The 19,078-nt window shown below is 59.3% G+C and overlaps 2 protein-coding genes across 4 annotated transcripts; one reads left to right on the top strand and one right to left on the bottom strand.

Annotated features, from left to right (window-relative positions):
• The first annotated feature begins 6 nt into the window (after positions 1 to 6).
• On the top strand, positions 7 to 1,390 carry LOC117641811 (DNA repair protein XRCC2-like). Its single transcript, XM_034379458.1, has 4 exons — positions 7 to 143; positions 220 to 516; positions 584 to 804; positions 879 to 1,390. The coding sequence occupies exons 2-4, from the start codon at positions 300 to 302 to the stop codon at positions 1,290 to 1,292; spliced, it is 852 nt and encodes a 283-aa protein (XP_034235349.1). The 5' UTR covers positions 7 to 143; positions 220 to 299; the 3' UTR covers positions 1,293 to 1,390.
• A 735-nt stretch (positions 1,391 to 2,125) lies between these two features.
• Positions 2,126 to 18,630, bottom strand: LOC117641810 (adenylyl cyclase-associated protein 1). Of its 3 annotated transcripts, XM_034379457.1 has the most exons (10): positions 18,461 to 18,630; positions 6,151 to 6,372; positions 4,450 to 4,585; positions 4,111 to 4,309; positions 3,927 to 4,012; positions 3,580 to 3,839; positions 3,228 to 3,397; positions 2,879 to 3,085; positions 2,630 to 2,773; positions 2,126 to 2,539 (listed from the first exon to the last, which is right to left on the bottom strand). In XM_034379457.1, the coding sequence occupies exons 3-10, from the start codon at positions 4,566 to 4,568 to the stop codon at positions 2,456 to 2,458; spliced, it is 1,269 nt and encodes a 422-aa protein (XP_034235348.1). In that variant the 5' UTR covers positions 4,569 to 4,585; positions 6,151 to 6,372; positions 18,461 to 18,630; the 3' UTR covers positions 2,126 to 2,455. The 3 variants fall into 3 exon arrangements, with proteins under 3 accessions (XP_034235348.1, XP_034235346.1, XP_034235347.1); XM_034379455.1 differs by lacking the exon at positions 6,151 to 6,372; XM_034379456.1 differs by lacking the exons at positions 6,151 to 6,372; positions 18,461 to 18,630 and adding an exon at positions 8,314 to 8,469.
• Positions 18,631 to 19,078: the final 448 nt, after the last annotated feature.

Raw genomic sequence — 19,078 nt, 5'->3', positions numbered from 1 at the left:
TCCTACCACCCCCCTCAAAGGCGGTGCACCAAACGCGGTATTTTGTGGATTTTCAACTTAGAGCGTTGATGTGAAGCAGTAATTTACTCCTGTAACCAATTGTCATCAATCAAAATATTGCTTCTTGTCAAAATAAGCACTTGGTACTCATTTCTGAGGGTAAAATTTTGATTCTGAGTAGATTCTTTTTAGGTGAATAGTGATTTACTGTTTCGTTAGGTTATGTTTGCTGTGTATCACATCAAAACAAACAAACTAGTCCACTCCACAGTAGCTTTAATAGTCGATGCCAAGGCTACATGGATTACCAGATCCGTGCGGAGTCGGGCCGACAACTTCTGGCCAGGCTTTCTTCCAGGCCAAGTCTAAAAGGACTGGACGAGCGATTACTGGGCCCAGATGGGCCAGCACCTCAGGATGTGATTGAGATTGTCGGGGAGAACTCTGTGGGGAAGTCAGTCCTAGCCCTGCAGTGGGTAGCTCGTGCTATCCTCTCGCCTCCCAGAGGGGGCCTTGGTAAGATTGCTGTGACAAGCACCATGCTAGAGCCTCACAAGTGTCTCACTGTTTTCTCTTTGCGCAGGTGTGGAGATTCTACTTATTGATGCAGATCACCATCAACCTCTGTTTATGCTCATTCAGTACTTGCAAGCTCGTATGAAATCATTTGTTGCCCAGACTCCAGGGCTCAAACTGAACTCGAGTCTCATTGAGACTTCAATTAAGGATGCTCTGAAACGACTTACCATCATTAATGTTTACGACAGCACCAGTCTCTACACTGCTCTCTTAGCTCTTGACACAGTATGTAAATCCCTTGGTATGGTTTTGGTTTGCTCACTCCTCGTGAATTTTTTAACATCTTATTTTGGTCACAGATATTAGTGTCAAAGCCCCAAATCAGTATGGTGGTTGTGGACAGCCTGCCAGCATTTTATTGGGCCGACCGTTTATCTGGAGGACTGCAACATATGGATTCCTATCTTAGGCAAATGTTGTCTGCTCTTCAAAAAAGCACCAGAGCACACAAAGTTACAGTTGCCTTCACGAGACCAAGTTATTTCCAATCAGCAGCACCATCCCGCTTTCGGTCAAAGGATGATAGTGGTGCAAGCACAGTGTTTATCAATTTAAATCGTTTTGAAGACGAAGCCAGTGAAAATAATACTTCTGGGAAGCAACCAGTTCAAGGCATGAAACTGACCAATTTGTATTGTGCAACAGTGAGGACCCCTCAAGGTTTAAGAGTTCATCGGTACCATTTTACCAAGGATGGCATAGTTTGGCTGTGATAAGGATGTACATGTATGTAATCTACAATTAACTGTGATGCCATGTATTTTAAGGAAATGATGTGAAAGGGTAATCATTAAACATAGTTTGGTTAAAATCATGTTTATTTTATTTATTTTATTTCTAATACAGCTGTTGCTTAAAAAAAGAAAGTTTATAGTAACAATTTTCACCTTGCTAATACAAAGTCTTTCCAAAAATGCTAAAAGAAAAATGCCATTGACCAGCTAAAAATACTTGTTATCAAGACAGCTAAAGCCCTCTGGTTACTGACTTGGTCATAGATTTCAGCAAGGTAGATGTAATGCAAATAAGAGAGTCAGAAGTCACTATCAATACAGAGAAGAAATCAAATAGTGACAGACATGCAAAGAACTCAACCAACTTAAAAGCAGTAATTTTTGGTGTTTAACTTGTGTACATGCAGCATTGACATCTACACAACACCAACACAATATCTGCCTTGAGCATCTCTGTATCTTTTCCAAAATAAGATATATTTATATTTAGGTAATATTACTTTTAAAACTGATGTTTCAATAAATATGGGGAGACTTTATCACAATCCCTATCAGAGAATATCTATTTTAATAAGTAATACTGAGAAATTAGAAAGAGAAGTCTTTTGTTACAGCGCAGAAAACAGCAGTTTACTGGTGGGCAGAAGAAGAGACATTCTAACCATCAGACAGCATTAAACTAAAAGCACATCCAAATCATGTGACTTCACCACTTCACACACACTGTACAAACATACACACGTACAAAACCATTGCCATTAAGGCACATGATTGTATCTGAGGCATAATAAATTGATGATATGAATTCATGGATTTTTGAGCTGCTACAAAATTTTCAATTCATTTGTTATTGAATTATACATAGTACTGTAAATGGGTAACATCTGAAAACCTAGTGTTTGATTAAACAAAAGCTGGAAACTTATTACTGATTGAAAAGAAAACAATTATAAAATGTTGGAGGAAAACAATTGCTTCTTCCTGTAAACACTATGAAAACATTCTTACACTTCACACAGCATCGTATAGTAACGTTCCTTGATTGTCACAGCACCATCTTGTTATCAGACCAAACACACGGAACGAAGGAAGTCTTGTGCACAAAATGAGCAGAGGACACAAGCTGCCAGCGAGTGCACAGTCTAACCCAAACTCTCAACCACAGTAGTGGTCAGTCCGCTCTTGCTAACTGTTGTCTTATATTGTTCAGGAATGGCATGTTCAGTCTGAAACAGGAAATGCAGATTAGCAAAGAATTTTCATCCAGGCATAGGCTGTAAATGTATCCAGATAAATATGAAGTGAGAAAAACTTACATAGTCACCGTTAGCAGTAGGGATAAGGACATTCATCTCTGAAGATTTGGAACTGACAATTGACACATTCAGTGATTGGTCATTCAAATACATCTGGCAGCCATCAGTTTTGTCAATAGTAATTGTAGGTACCACACCAGTGACCTGCAGAAGAAGAACATATGTTATTGCAAAAGTAAACAACTTTCTCAAACAAATACAAACAAACTAACAGACACTAAATAACACACACTCAAAACTGAACCTTACCTGCATTTGAACAGATTGACAGTTGACAAATTCAACAGACGACACAAGGGAGTCAAACACCACTGCAGACTTTTTGCAAGAATCCATCACAATAGAATTAATTTTGCCTTTCACAATCAAGGTAGAATCAACACACTTGAACATGTACACAACATTGTTCATCTCTGCGCCCTCAACAACAAGATTCTTGTTGCCTTTTTGGTATTCCTGATAAAGAATAAAAAGGATATAAATTAGCAACCCAAAGAACACAAAACACTCATGAAGCAGTCAGAAGAAGTCAAAATGATTTGAGAACTTTTAAGTTATGTTCTTGACGAAATCTTTTTAAATAAGGCAACAGACTTACAATAAGCCACTTCTTTCCATCCCTTGTGAATGAGGGTGGTTTGTCAGCAGCAGGGGCAACTGCTCCACCTCCAGTGCCCTTGGGTCCCTCAGCAGTCTTGAATGGAGCAGGCCCAGTGCGCAGATTTGGGTTCTTGTGGGTCTGCATGTCTGAGGTGACTTTCTTCAAATCTAAAGACAGAAAAGAATTACCTATTATAGGTGGTCTACAAATGAAAGGCTGAGGAATGCATCGTATGCCATCATTTTCATCCCCCTAAACAAGCACTACATCTACAACCAACATGCAAGTAGCGTACGAGGGGGGCAACAAAGTAACAGTGTGCAATTAGGTGCAGCCTACGACTACTTACTGCGAGTGATATTCTGTCCCTGGTTAATTTCAGCAAACAGTGCTGACCTGTCCTTAGAGGGGTCAAGTGCCAGGTTTGAGAGGTCTCCCTCGGGAAGGACCGGGGGCGGTGGGGGCATAGCGGCCGGAGGAGGGGGAGGGGCACCACCTGCTCGCATGGGCTGCCACTCCAGCCCAGTGGTGTGGTGTTTCTTCACGAAGTCCTGGAGTTCCACCAGAGTCTGAATCCAGGCATTGACCCAGTCTACGTGGCGACGGTCCCTGTGGGTCAACACAAAACCATTTTAAAACTCATTGGAACACTAGGGTATGTCAACTGAGACTCGACAGATGGAGGGCCCTCCTCACCTGTCCTTGAAGTCCTTGAGGACACGGTTGCCATAAAACATGCCGGCATCCTTCATCTCCTTGACAAATGGAGATGGGGTAGGGCTCTACATGAAATAAGAAACAAAAGTACAACATTACCCTTGATGTAATGGAATGTAATTGAATCAATAAGGTCGTTTTCTGAAAAAGCACTTGAACTTACCACAGTGACCCACCCAAGGGCAGAAATACTTTCACTGATGGTGCTAAGGTGGTTGAATTGAGGTGATGGTCGCTTCTTCTCCCTATGTTCCTGAATTGTCATTATAAGTTTTGAAGTGGGTTGCAACAGAGTTACAATCTCATTCTGATTGGTGGGCTTGGGCCGGCTGCCAGCAACTCCCAAAAACTGAAGCTGGGCCCTGAAAACATCAGAGTTAATTAACATTGATTCGGAACACTGCATTAATCACATTCTACGAGTTCAAGGTAAAAAGAAAAACAAGAAGGGAAAAAGATAATTTATGCTTTTGAAACTTGACAGTGGCATTCATCAACTTACTGGAAGGCATCTTTGACGAATCCGGACTGCTCAGCCACGTCACCTCCGATTTGAGCGGAGAGGGCGAGGTATTCGGCTAGGGGCCCGGCCACGATGTCCGAATACACCTGGATGCTCATGGTGCCGTTTTGCAGATCTAAACAAAACAATCAATCAACAATAAATAAATCACATAAAAATCGGGTCGGGTCTTGAGCAGGCCCAAGCCGTCTCTTTTCTGTCCAACGGAACAAAACACTGACGGAAAAGTTAGCCGAGCTTTCTCAGTGTAACCCTTCCTCTATCAGCATCGGCCCACTCGAGAGCGACTGATCCCAACGGATTCCTAGCGCCGCGAATCCTGGCAGGACCGGGGAAAGGAGATGGGGTGGGGGAGGAAGGCATCACGCCAAGAAACAGCAACGGTCTCGATGCCGACCACACGTGGGCGAGCGCGGCTAGCGGCGTTCTGCGTCCCAACAAACACCCCGCGATTATGCAACGCGCGTCTTCGTCCTCCGAAAGCAAGGCGACGGGGAGGGCGAGGACGAGGACGACCCGCGCGAGGAAAACAACGACAGGGAGACCAAGGACAGCTTCAGGATCTGCGTGCGTATGACCAGGGCCTACCCACCCCCATCCCTGCACGCCCCTTACGAGGCAGCTTGCATTGCTCCCTCGGCCGCGCTGGCCCCCGGCCGGGCCGGGCCCCACCAAGCCCACCGGGGCGAGGCGGGGCCCAGCAGCCCCACCAGGGCTACCCTCCGGCCTCGGCGTGGCAGGCGTGGCCGGCCCTCTAATCCGTTTAGTGCCGGCGCGGCAACGCACAGCAGGGGGCGGCAAAATCGCTGGCCCCAGCGTGCAAAAATGTTCCACAGAGAAGAAGAGGCGGCGCCGGCGCCCTGACCCTCCGTCCGTCCAAGCGAGAGGGAGGCCGCGTGGTGGCTTCGAAGTTGGAACACCAATGTTCGGATCGACTCCGCCCGCGCGTCCGAGGGGCCAATACGGGACGGGCTTGTCCTGCCTGCAAAACTGCAAGATGCAGAGGGCAAACGCGGCGAACAAAAGCGGGGGTGGGGGCTCTTCCCAACTCTTCGGCTAGCGCCTCGCTCGCTGGCCCAGTCTCGCCAGCATAATGTTTAGGCGCGCGGCCTCAGGCGTGACGGTCACGCGACCGAAATACGACGCGAGGGCCCCGCCCCGCCCCGCCCAGCCACGCGCGGCCCGCCTCGGGGCCTCTAGCATGCAGAGCCGACGGCCGGAGCAGCAGAGTGCTGGAGGCGCGCTGGAGGCTGCATGCAAGTCCAGTCCTCTCGACGCGAGCCAGGCCGCGGCGCGCCGTGGCCGGGGTAGTCAACGACCGCGGGGGCCGAAGGGTCCCACCTTGCGAGGACGAATTTATGGCCCGCGGAGACAACGGTGCGCGTCCCTGGGGCCGTGGGGGAGGGGGCGCACAGTGGTCCAGAGGACCGGCCGGGCGGCAAAAATTCTGGACGAGTTTTGAGCCCCAGAGTCGCTTCGAACTCCGCAACCGAACGTGCGACCCCACCAATGGGTTGCTCTCCGAACGAGGATTCCATTGGTGGGGTCACACGTTCGGTTCGAATCCTTTCCAGCGACTCTGGAGCTCAAAACGCGTTTAGAGTTTTGGCCGCCTCCGCCGGTCTTCTGGCGCACTGTGCGCGCACTGTGGGGCGGGGAGGGAGCAGCCACCGGACTGACCGAAAGTCACAGTGCGCGGGGGCGGGGCGCCGGGCGACGCGGCCGGTGGTTGGTGCGGCTGGTGCGGCTGCGGCGGCGACTGCGGTGCCGGAGTGTGGCCCAGGCTCTGGCCCGGGAACAGCGCGGCCGTCTCCACGACGCGCACAGACCGCTCCAGTCGGCTTGTCACGTTCTCCAGGCGGCACAGCAGCTCCTCCAGGGGCGGCTGCACGGGCGTCTCACCTGCAACAGAAACACGGGGGGCGGCGTCAGGCAAGGCGTCAGGTCGGGGTCTACGCTGGGCTCGGTGGTGCGGTGGGTGGAACCGCGGCGTGACGGCGTCACCACGCTCGCCGCGAAGCGCGTCACGAACCACGCCACGTCACGACACCGACGACGGGCGTGACAACAAGGGGCCGCGGCGGCCAAAGGAGCCGTGAAATTCACTTAATGAGAGCGGCACTGTGAGTGCACGGGGCGTGACGTGCACGCAGTACGCAGTGCCATGGCAGACTGATTACGCGCAGCGCGTTTCGTCGCTGTCGCTCTCTCTCTCTCTCTCTCTCTCTCTCTCTCTCTCTCTCTCTCTCTCTCTCTCTCTCTCTCTCGCACCTGTCCGGGGCGGCCATGAGTGCAAGCGAGACTGAGCGACGACAGCCATGAGGAAAATCAATCCCGCTGACTCCAAAACTAATCACCGAGCAGAGCGATTCCAATTGTCTCTCGCGCTAATGAGGCGTTCCGCGTTTCCGTTCAGCCACGAGAGAGACAGCGCGACGAAAAGCTGGTGCATCTGCGGGCGAGCCAGGCTGGAGCCTCCCAGGCGCGAGGTAGGCAACCGCCTTGGCGTTGCGCACACTAGCCGGCCGGGCTGCCTACCCGCCACGGCGCTCGCCGCCGCCGAGGAGACCGAGCGGCACCGCCAAGCAGCAGGCCGATTCCGAGAGTCGTTTTCGTGACTCTGTCTCTCTCGGATCTGCAGGGGACGCCCCGTGAGTGCGAGAGAGACAGAGCGACGAAAACGACTCTCGGGACGGAATCAGTTGGCCACCCCCGCGACAGGGGGCCTTGGGGCGGCATCGACGGCCTCGCGCCGCAGAGCCGCAGGGCAGCCACACCCTCTTCCTTCCGGCGGGGCCGCCGCCGTGCCGCCGCCGCGGCCAAGATCGCCGAGATAGAGTGCGAAAAGTGAAGCGGCGACACGGAGCGTGACGTACATGCATCCACACGCGTATCAACGTGAAATCATCGCCGTGCCCAACCCGCACTGCCTCCGCATGCTGCGCTGCTGCGCCCCGCACGCGCCGCACGCATCACGCACGCCACGCGCCGGCCGGCTGGCCCAGCCTAGCCCAGCCTAGCCCAGCCTGGGATCGCTCCGTCTCTCTCGCACCCAGACGAAGCGCCCCAGGAGTGCGACAGAGACTGGTGCACCTTCGGAATGGCTCGGCTGGTGCAGGCTGGTGCAGGCTGGTGCCGCTTCCGGCAGTGTAGTCCGCTTATCGCCTCGCGCGGCCCCGCCGGATAGCGGGCGGGGCCCCGCGGCCAGCCCTGCGCCCTGCCACCACGCCGATCCGATAGTCGTAATCGTCCGCCAGTGTTTGGAACAATCGGCCCGGCGCGACGTGCAAGTGGCGGCGTCCGTCGCGTCACCAACTACCGGTCCAGGGCGACGTCACTACGGCGGCAGGCAGGCAGGCAGGCAGGCCGGGCATTCCGAGAGAGTCGCGTCAGCATCAGCAGGGGCCGTCGCCGTCAGCGCCTCAGAGCGTCGCGGCGGCGATGGCGGTCGCACTGACAGCGCGTACCGTGTACCGCGCACCGCGTCAGCTGACGGCCTGACCGGACACGGGCGGTGGGCGTGCCAAGGCGGCCGCAGCCCGGCCCGCCCAGTACGCAACAAAAATCCAGAAACAACTAGACCGCACACTATTTATTTCTATTCGTCGCGGTTGCGCTCCGCGTCTATTTCCGTCGCGGTGCTGGTAGGCGTGCCGGCGTGCCTCCTAGGCGGCAGCCGGCGGCAAGGTCAACGGCCCGGCACCAAAGGCACGTCGAAAGGCAGGCAAAGGCAGCCAAGCGCCGTGCTAAAGACCCGGCGACACCGCCGAGCCGCGGACTGCGGACGTAGCAGACAGCCCTGCGCACACACCGTTAGGCCGGCAGACCGCTTCAATAACACACCTCGGCACGCTGCGCGGCTAGTTCCCGACCTCGGCTCGACCGCTCGCTCGACACACTGCTGCGCGGAGCACGGACGCGGACGGACTGGTGCGCGGTCTGCCGCGGCCTGGCTCGCGACGTCGGGGGGCTTGGCCGGGCTTGGCGGCGGACTCGCGGGCAGACGGGGCGGACTGCGGGGCCGGGCCGGCGGCTCAAGACTGAGTCACACTTGGCTACAGTGGAGCGGTCGCGATGATGGGATGGGCTGGCTAGGGCCCTGCTGCCGTGCCTGCGCCCCTCCCCTCCCCTCCCCGCCCCTCGGGCGCGCGCTGGCTCCTGGCGCCGACACGGGCCGTACCGGTAGCAAGCCGCGGAGGCAGCGAGGCGGGGCGGGGCGGGGCGGGGCGGAAGGACGAGCCTCCGCGAGCTCCATTGACCGCGGCCCGCGGCCGGGCTCTTCAATACTTGGCTCGGCATTCTGGGACTCGGTGCTGGCGGTGCTGGGGCCAATCGGGGCAGGGCCCGGCAGGGCGGGCCGCGGAGACCTGTGTCACGGTCGGCTGGACACGCCGGGCCGGGCAGCAGCCAGTGCAGCCAGCGCCAACCCGTTGGGAACAGGGCTGTGGCGCAGTCGCTGGACTGCCCTGCCTTGCCTGCCCATGACGCGGTGACCGCCGCAGCGGCGGCCTTCCCCACTGCGGTCGCCACGCCACTGCCATGCCCATTCTCCTCCATGACGGCCCAGACGGCCACGTCGCCGTGCCACGCCGCCACGCCCCCTTCCACTACACTAATTAATGATCCGCGGCACTGTTTATGCCGCGCGGCCGCGCCGCAAGCAAGCAAGCAAGCAAGCAAGCAAGGAGGACGGCGAGAGGAAGGCGAGTAGGGTAGCGCGGCCAGGGAAGCCCCAGCCAGGCGTATTACGTTTCGCCCCGGGGGTGAGTTCAGTCAGCCCGGGTCGCCTCCGCGACATGGCGGTGGCGGCGGGGCCGTGTGCACCTGGGGCGTGCGGCGCGGTGCGGTGCGGCGTGTGCTCACATCAGCCCCCGCCGCGCAGCCCCGCCGGCCCCGCCCGTTACGGCGCATTACCCTCCCCTCCCCCTCCCCTCCGCTCCTTTTTTCCCCCAGTTGGTTCCAGCAGCAGCCCTTAGTAGCAAGCCAGCAACCCCGTCGCCGCGCCGTCTCGCTGAATTAAATTTGCGGCGGCCGACGGGGACCTCCGGCGTTGTCTCTCCCTCGCACCCCTGCGGGACGCGCCACGAGTGCGAGAGGGACAGCACTGTCTCCGAATACGAGCCGCTGCCAACGCGGTGCACGGGGGCACCGGCGAGCCAGCCAGGGCAAATAAACCGAATTGTTTGACCGGATCGGCCATCGGCGCCATCGGCTCGCCACGCATGCCACGGCCAGTCCGCTAACTTTTCCAATAATTGGCGCGAGTCGGCAAAAAAATTGGTATATGATGGAACGAGAAAGCAGGACGCTGACGGGCGAAAAAGTGTCGACTTCCAAACGCCCCTCGTTCGCGCGATCCGTGTGCCAATCACCGGCAGCCAATTTCTTTTTTCGTTTTTTTTTTGCCGCGATTTTGGCCGCTTCCTGTTCATAACGCGCACGCCGCCCATTTGTTCTAGTTGGCCGACCCGCGGGAATAAAACCGTGACAGAGTTAATCCAGCGCGTGTTTTTTTTTTTTCAAACTTTTTTTTTTATAGTTTTTGGGGGATAGCGACCCAGACTGGACTCTGCGTACGCCGCGCCGCCAGGGGGGAAGGGGCAGACGAAAAATAAGACCGAAAAAGAGAGGCAGCGACGGGCGAAAAGTTTGAGCTGAAGCTCGGCTGAAGCTGCCTGGCTGGCTGAAACCCGGCTCCCTCTCCCTCTCCCTCCTCCGTCACCGGAACCGGGGCTGCGTCCGCGAGTCCGCTGTGGCGCGGGGCATTGTTTCCACGCCACCCGGTGCCCTTTGACTACACCTGGCCGTGGCGCGTGGCCGCTCCGAGGCCCGGAGTCCGGACTCACAGCCAGACGCCCCGGGGCCGGCATGGCATGGCCGGCATGGCATGGCCCGGCCGGGGGACGCCGGCGTCACAGCCAAAAGCTCGCCTAAGCAGCAGGCGGCTCAAAGCCAGAGCCTCAGAGCCAGCCGAGCCAAAGCAGCTCACACGCGCCACGCCATTCCCGCTTTATAATTCAAACAGTCGAGACAGACGGCAGCGCCTCGCGCCTTTGACGCCAACTGTACGTACAAAGTACGAAGTCGCCGGGTGAATCACCGTCGCGAGGATCCCGGCGGGGGTCTCAGAGTCTCAGGACTCCGCCGCTTCCGAGCACCTCTCCGTCGCTCTGTCTCCCTCGCTCCCCAGCATGACGGCGCACGGGAGCGAGGGAGACAGAGCGACGGCAGCCTGCCCAGCCTGCCTCGCCGGCCGATGGACGCGATAAAAGTGCACCGCCGCTGCAGCTACACAACATTCTTGCGGAATCTAAAATAGTTGCTCGGGCTTTCTGGTCGCGTCGAGACGTCGAGACGAGGAGGCGAGTGGTCGAGACGGAGGGGTGCTGCTCGCACAGCACACTGCTCGCAGAGGGAGCGGAGCGGACCAGTCCGGAAGCAGAGGAGGAAACAAACTCGTTCGTTTCCTTCTTTGAGCGTCGGCCAGAGTAGAGCCGGGGGCAGGCTGTCTCGCTGGACGGGGCGGGGCGGGGCGCGGTGGGGCGGGGCGCCAAACACAGGCAATAAAAGCGCAGAGCGCCCCCCTCAGTCTTTGAACGCGAGGCTGGCGGGGCAAAGGCGGGGCGGCCCAGCTGCGCCCCCACACTGTCTTTGTCTGTGTGTGTGTGTCTGCTGTCCCGACGCCTAATTTGGCGCTTGATAAGAACTTCGCCAGGGTTGCCACAAATATGAAATTTTCATTTTCCCTGACTTTTCCCTGACTTCCAGACCAATATTTAATGTATTTCCCTGACTTTTCGGATACTTTCCGGCAGTGGGTATGTAAGTGATGGTTATCAAACGAAATAGGGTCAAGGGTCGTTGTGCCACTTATTTCCGTTTCCTGTCATTTCATTTTCCACTTTTCCCTGACTTCCCTGACCATTTTCAAATTAACTGACTTTTCCAGGTTTTCAAGGTTTTCCAGACTTGTGGCAACCCTGTTCGCTATCAACCGCCTAATCACGAGGCCCTAGTCCTATCTCTCTCATCCGGCCAGCAAACACACGGCCGGGAGGCGGACAGCGCGGCGGCGCGCGTCCCAAACCAAAGCTGTCCATTATTTTCGCACGTTTCCTCCACCACACGCTCATGCATAATGATTTCAAGTTTGATAGCTTTTCCTCGTTTTTGAAGAGGCCATCCCAATTAACTTTTAGTGGCACTAATTTGCATTGCGACGACCTTTCCCTTCCCGCAGCGATAATACGCCGCGTGGCTGTGCGGGCGGCGCGGCGGCGGGGCCCTCGGAGCCCTTGGCGGCCCTCCAGCGGCCTGGAGGGCTAGGCCACTGCTAGGCCGGCCGAGGCCCTTCCCTTCCCTGTCGGCCCTGCTGCCAGTTTCGTGGTCCGCGGCCCACAAGGGCCAAAAGGGCGTTTGTCCGTCCCTCCGCGCAAACAAAGCGGTGAAGCCATTTGCGGACCGGCCCCGCGGCACCCAGCTCGCGGTACGCGGGCTGACGGGCTGGTGGCTGGTCCCCCTGCCTGCCTCATGGCATGGCCCGCCTGGATGGATCCCCCCTCTCCCCCCGCCCCGTCCGCCCGGCCCTGCCCGGCGAGCGCGGTGCGCCCCACTGCCTTAAATGGGCACGGCAGGCGCACTCGAGTCGGCTCATGCAGGCAAGTTGGCAGCACGCGGGAGGACGGGACGGGACAGGGCAACGCGGATCGAACGGACTCGTCCTCAACGCGTGTAGTAACGCCACGCCGGCCGCGCAGGCTCGCTCTCGCGTTACACGTCTCTCTCGCGGCCAGAGAGGGCGGCGGGCTGACCCGGAGCAGCGCTCTCTGTCTCTCGTGTGGGGCGTCCCGTCGGAGTGCGAGAGAGGCAGAGGCCTGGGCCACGGCGACGGCGCGCGACAGCCCGGCCAGCGCCCCTCTCGCCGAGCGTGGCCCAGCACTCCAATTACTGGCCGCTCCAGCCAGACGCCACTGGAGCACTGGAGTCGCCCCGTCCGGCACTCCAGCCGCGGCGCTACAGCGCTCCAGCGGCGGACGCTATTCACGCGGCCACGCGGCCACCACTCAGGCGTGTCCGCGATATTGAAAAACGGCCAACCGGCGTTTACTTTGGAGAGCGGGGCGCCGCCGAGCGGCACGGGGCGGGGCCCTGATATGCAAATCGGGCTGCAATTATATTCGCTAGAACCTGGGCCGAAGGCAGCAGCGCCGAACGCAGACCTGCGAGGGAAAGAACGCGCGCCGAATCCCATCCCAGGGCAACACGCCGAGCGACAGCGCGACAGCACCGCTCTCGCAAATGTGCGGTCCGCCAAGCCGCCAAGCCCACCCCGTGCCCCAAGCCCCGCGCCCGTCATGCCGTGCAACACACACATACATGCACACTCACACGCACACGCACTCACACAGGGCGCCAGAGTGCGAGTGCGGTTGGTCGGGATGGGGCGTTGAGCCCCGCCGCCCCGCGGTTGCCGCATGAGCGGGTTGGCAGGGAAGCGGCGGGCGGAGCGGGGACAATAACCGAAGCGCACTGTGGCATCCCTAGTGCGAGGCACGCTCACGCGCACACATGTACACTCAAACACATAAACCCGCAGGCGGTTATAAAAGCCCGGAGCGTAATGATGGCACTAAAAGCCGGGCAGGGCGGCACGCCGCGCACTCCGGAACGGCCGGACCAACTTTTTGACGATCACGACCACAGGCGCCCTTCGCAACAGCCACACACACATCGCCGTGGGAGCACTGTCGCCGTCCCCGCCAGGGCACTGTGCCAGTGTACCAGTCGGTACCAGTGTACCCACCCGCCACGACGGGACCCCGCGGGTCGAAGCGGACGCGGTGGTCGGCGGCGGCCTGCGCCGCGTTGATGAGGTCGGCGAAGAAGCGGTGCCTGCGCAGGGCCAGCTCGTCCCTGCCCACGGGGGTGGCGGGCGGCTCCAGGGTGCCGTCGCGCTCGCGCGGCGCCAGGGCGGGCAGCATGTCGGGCGGCAGGTCCGGCGACGACGCCTCGTCCGAGTCCAGGCCGTCGGGGCCGTCCAGGGCCAGCGCGTCGTCCAGGGAGCGCAGCACCACGCTGGACCGCTTGCCCGGGTACGGCGTGGACGACATCAGCGACCGCGGCGTCAGCGGCTCCAGCAGCACCGACGGGTCCATGCCCAGCTCCTGCAGCTCGGACTCCACCGTGGCGTCCACGCGCAGCCCCAGCGCGTTCAGGGTGCGGGGCTTGGCCTCCGCCTCCTGCGAGGGGGTCTTGTCCTTGCCGGCGTCGCCGCCAGGCCCCGATGCAGGCGGTGCCGCGCTGGGCGTGTCCGCGGAGGGCGTGTCCGCGGAGGGCGTGTCCGCGGAGGGCGCCGCGGCGGCGGGCTCTTCCTCGTCGCTGGCATGGCCGCCGCAGCGCAGGCACTTGAGCATGGCGACGACGGGGGCTACACGCCCGGCATGTCACTGCTAGTCACTGCGTCCTGCAAGCATCTCGCCCGCCTTGTTTCCAGGGGGCTGTCGCCAACATCAACACTTCGACGCCCTCTCTGCGCGCCTGTTGGCTTGGCTTGGCTTGGCGTGGCGTGGCGCGGCTTGGCGAGGCGCCCTGTCATCCCGCCTCTTTGAGGCCCCCTCCCCCTCCCCCCACTCGATCACGTCCCACCCGCTGTCTTTCCACTGTCTTTCTTTGCCCGCTTTGCCCGTTTCGCTGCCGTTCCTTTCGCGGCCCCGCCGTGCCCTGCCACCCTGCCCCGCGGGGCTGGCTCTAGACCCAGCCCGCCTGCCTGCCTGCCTGGTGCGTACGCCCGCCCACCCCCGGACAGGATTCCACTCTCCGCGCACACGAGGTACGCGTGCGGCGGCAGCGAGGCAGGCACTCGACGCGCGCCAAAAATGCGGCATGCCCGGCATCCGATACCCCGAGCGGATTCCCCGACGATTCCCCCGACCGAAAAGGCGCACTCTGGACGACTCTGCAAACGAGCGGTCCAGCTGCGCGTCGCTACAGTGCGCTGCCGTGGCCGTGACATGGAGCCACCGCAGGCACCGCGGGTATCGGCGAGCGACGAGGGAAATTGGATTACCGTACGACGCCCCCCCCCTCCCCCGCCCCCGTGGGGCGCTTCTCCGGTCTCCGGCGGCACGGGCCGAGGGCGGCCGAGGGGCACACCTGCACACCGCCTGCGGTGCCGCCGCGCCTTCCCCCCTCCCCCTTTTCCAGCCCGGCGAGGCAAAACAGGGCGTAAACTGGCGCCAAGTTTGTGGCCGAGTTTGAGGAATCGAATCAAGGAAGGCGGCGCGCCGCGGCGGCCGGAAGGAAGGGAGGCGCGAGAACGGCGTGCCATTGTCACGCCCGGCGCCGCGCAGCAGCGGCAGCGCCCCGTCAACTTGTCCACGGAGTTGCCGCGCGTCGCCGTCCAATTAACAATTAATTATTGCCGAATAAAGCCTCGGCAAGCCGCGGGGGACCGGCGGGGACCGACGGGGGGCGCGCCGCGTCGCCGCGTATCCGTCGTGTTCGACGCGCGGTAAGGGCGCGTGGATTTGCATCCAGACCTGGAAGCCGCACAAAGCAAAGGCCAGGCAGGCGGCCCCCCTGGCCCCGCCGTGTAGTTGAGCCCCTACACCGCCAAACTACCACGCGCCCGCCTCACCCTTGAGGGGCTTCAAAAGACAGCGTGCGTGGTTTTGACTCGATCGAGGAAACTTTGCGGACCTGCCACCGGCACCGCCGGCAACAGGAGGCTGGTTCGGTACAGTGCTAGCGACGCTCCGTCTCTCTCGCACTCATAGCCTCCACTGGAGGCGCGTGAGAGAGAGCAGCGCGATGAAACGCTCAACGGAGACAGTCTATCCAGTGCCAGCCGAGTGATTCCAAAGGGTCGTTTCATCGCGCAGTCTCGCTCCCGCACCCCCTGCAGGACGCCCCATGAGTGCGACAGAGACAGAGCGACGATAGGACCGATAGGACTGGGGCTGCAGCTCGAGCGGCACGCGGCGGCGCACCTCGAGGAGAAGGGCGGGGAGCACCTCCAGCCGCCCAGCCCGCCGCCCAGACCGACCCAGGCCGCCGTACCGCCGTACCGCCTTGCCGGGGCGTGCTTGCATCTTTCATGACCAAGTTCCAGTGGCTGCTCGGCCGCGCGAGCTGCAGTCTGCAAAGTGTGTGGGGTGGGGCGGGGTACGTAACATTAGTGAGGCACTATCGTCGGGGGAAGGCGAGGTGGGTGAGGTGGGGCCCACAGACAGGGGGGGGGGGGGGAGGGAGGGGCCGCCCGACGCGACGTTCAGCAGCCCCGTCAGCCCGTCACGGGGGAGGAGTGTCGATGGCGTTCCGCCCAAAACGTGAGGCCTGTCTTGGGTTCGTTCGGCTCCATTCGCCGAGCGCGCGCGGATGGGACAGGCGACTGACATGTGAATTAAGTGGAAAAAGAGGAGGGGGGGATGGATTCAATTGCTCACTGGCAGGCGGCGTCCCGCCCGCCAGGTGCCACAACACGTGCGACAACACCGTCGTCGACGGCTCGCCCCACGGGCCGCGCCACACACGCCCCCAAAGCCCTGAGCCCCGTCGAGACCGAGTCGAGACGCTGTCGACACTCGACATTCCCGAGCCGCCAGCCAATCAGCGGCACGCGTGCACTGGCTGAGGGAAACGGAGGGGAACAGGGAATCGCGTCGTCGCAGCCTCTCTCTCAATTGAGGGGAAGATTAAGGACGAGGGCCGCGCAAGCTGCGCAAGCCGCGCAAGCCGCGCAATTGGCAGCCGCGTCTCGGCCGCCTCGGCACATGTTGCTCGCCATGTCCCTCCGGTCCGGGGTCCCTCCTCACCCGCAGCCACTCCAACTACCGCGGCGCCCAGGCCGATGCCGCGGGTCCGCGTCGTCCGCGTCCCGCCAGGGAATCGATAGCAAAGCGAGGCCAAGCCAAGAAGGCCGGGCGCCGGCGCGGTGTCAGAGCGCGATTATGGCAGACACTGCATCAGCGCGCAACACCCTTTGGCCCCAGGGGGCTGGCTCGCTCGGTTCGGCTCGGCCGGCGGGCCGCCGTTGCACCACCCCCGCCCCGCCCGCCCCCGCCACCCCCGCGGCCCGCCCCGAGGGATGGCATCGCACCTTCGGCACCTCCGGCCGCTGCCGCTGCCGCCCTCCTGTCTGCCCGCCACTTTCCCTTCCCCGCCGGCCCGCCCCGCCGTCCAAGCCACGCCGGCCACCAGCCGCCACACGCTGAGCACGCCGTCGTACCACCTCCTGGCGCCTGCTGTCGCCTCCTGACGCCTCCCGGCGTGCCGGGTCACGTGGCCCGGCCGCACAGCCGCGCTCCACGAGGTGCGCGACGATGACACGCTGACGACACGACGACGGCCTCAAGGCCCGCGGCCCGAGAGCTCCGCGATTGAGCCGCGAGCGCCGCGGCAGGCGAGGTTCGCGAGGTTCACGACCTGTCGGCGACGGTGTCGGCGACGGCCCGGCTGGTCCATGGCGTGGACGCGACGCCGCCTGCTGCCCCGCCGCGACGCCGCGAGGGTTCCAACGGCGCCGTCGTGCCCCGTCCGCGCTGCGTCCGCGGTGTGGCACGCCGTCCGACTGATCCGGGACCGAGAGCCGCGGAGGCAGCGCAGCGCGGCGCAGGGCATGGGCATCCAGTCCTCCCAGCCGAGCCGAGCGCCCAAAGTCCAGCCGGGCCGCGCGCCGCCCCGCGAGGCCGACGCGCCGAGCCGGGTCTGCTCCGCCCTGCTCATGCGTCGTGGAGGCTGGGGCTGCTGGGGCTGCTGGGGCAGGCTGGGGTCGGGCGGACGCCACCGCGAAGCGCGAAGCAGAGACAGACATGGGGCGGGGTGCGGTAGGGTGCGGGAGCGAGGGGGTGGCCGGGCAGGGGGTGGCCGGGGGTGGCGCGGCGTCGGATTGGAAGTCAGTCCGTCTGTCCGCCCGCCTTCCATCCGACCGGCAGCGCCGGCCGGCCGGCGACGCGACGCCCAGCGACGCCCACCCCGGCACCGCGACGCTCTACGGCGCTCGAGCCTCGGTCCGGGTGTCCGGGGGTGGAGCCGGCACCGGGAAGGGTGCGGAGGAGAAGGGAGGCGCTGCGACGCCGCAACGTTGCAAGAACATTATCAATTTTAGCACCCCTGCATGACGGCCGGGGGAGGAGAGCAATTTCTCTTGGGCCTGCCAATCTAGAAATGTACACGGTAATTGTCAGAAGTAGACTTTTAGAAAAATGCAGGTCCACATGCCAATGGGAAAAGGCCCAGCAAAGATGCAGGCCATTGTAATCTAATGTGCCATTTGAGATCAGAAATCAAAGGTGCCGTGCCATACTAGCTTACACTGGAAGGCTACAAATTGGTCTGAGTCACCTTCTGACGGTTCTTCTAGTATGACACAAATATTGTTGACATGTGTGAAAGCACTGGACTTATTCAGCTTCTACCATTGAAAATATCTGAGCAAACGCAAAAATTAAACTAGAGGTCTATCAGAACAGCAAACTTAGATGAGTCACTAATTATTTTTGATCTCGTTAATACTGTGTTATTGTATTTTGAAGCAAATATGGAAGATAGTACAAGGCTCTTAAGGAAAGTCTCCTGGTGTCCTTTGCTCTGGTCTATAATTAAGGACACAGTGCAGGAGTGACAAATAACAGCCACGAGGATCACAATTTTAACATGATGAAACATTGGGAGAAATTCAAGTAATACTATACTCCGATAAAAATGTATGGTTGCCTTTAGCTGGTGCAACCATACAAACCTAACCATAACCATTGAGAACAAAGAAAGGGCCTTAAAAGGAAAAAACATAAAACAAGTTACGGGAAACTTCAGAAGGAAATAACGAGAGTAATCACGAAGTTTCCAGTTCGTAAAAAGAGGGCATCCGACGATAAAATACGCCAAACAGGCCTTGAAAGCCGGCGCAAAGTGTCAGCACAAACTTGACAACAGCGGACGAAATGATGTCGCACCCGTCATCAAAACTATTCAACTCCTCCAGTGAACTTACCTTATTTCTGATGACCCGTCCCTGTCTTCGGCACCTCCAGAGAAGAAAAGTTTTCCCAGCTGATGTCCGTACAAAACACGAAACAGGGCGCAACGCACGAGTACGCACAGTGACAGCGACAGTACACAGTGGATACAGTACACAGTACGCAGACGCACCCACACACACACAAACACAAAAACGCACACACACCACACCACCATAAATAACTGGCCGAGCAGCCGGGAGGATTGGTGGATCGGCGCGCGTCGAGGACCCTGCCGATTTCCCAAGCTATTTACTCTCATAAATGAACGAGAAATAAGGCAGAATCAACAATAGAATCGTCCCAGAACTTTCCTGTCTCCGAAATTTTCTTTGGATGATTTATTTTTCCTGAACGAAGGAAAATGTTGATATCGTGCAAAGTCTGCCTGGTGATCAACCAGTGTAGACCCACCGACATGAAATGTTCTAACAAGCAAAGGAAATATTTTTAAGTTTTAAATGGTGTCAAACTAGATAAGTAGTTCATTACTTATCTTTTAATAGGTATTTGAAAGTTTTCGCGTCTTCATTTGACTGATTCGCTTCTAAATCGGCTGAGAAAAGCGTCAGGTTGGTGGCGTCGTGTTGGCA

Source organism: Thrips palmi, unplaced genomic scaffold, assembly GCF_012932325.1.
Source record: "Thrips palmi isolate BJ-2018 unplaced genomic scaffold, TpBJ-2018v1 HiC_scaffold_15, whole genome shotgun sequence".
NCBI lineage: Eukaryota > Metazoa > Arthropoda > Insecta > Thysanoptera > Thripidae > Thrips > Thrips palmi.
The sequence above is the reverse complement of the archived record's forward strand: the minus strand, read 5'-3'. Positions and strand labels throughout refer to the sequence as shown.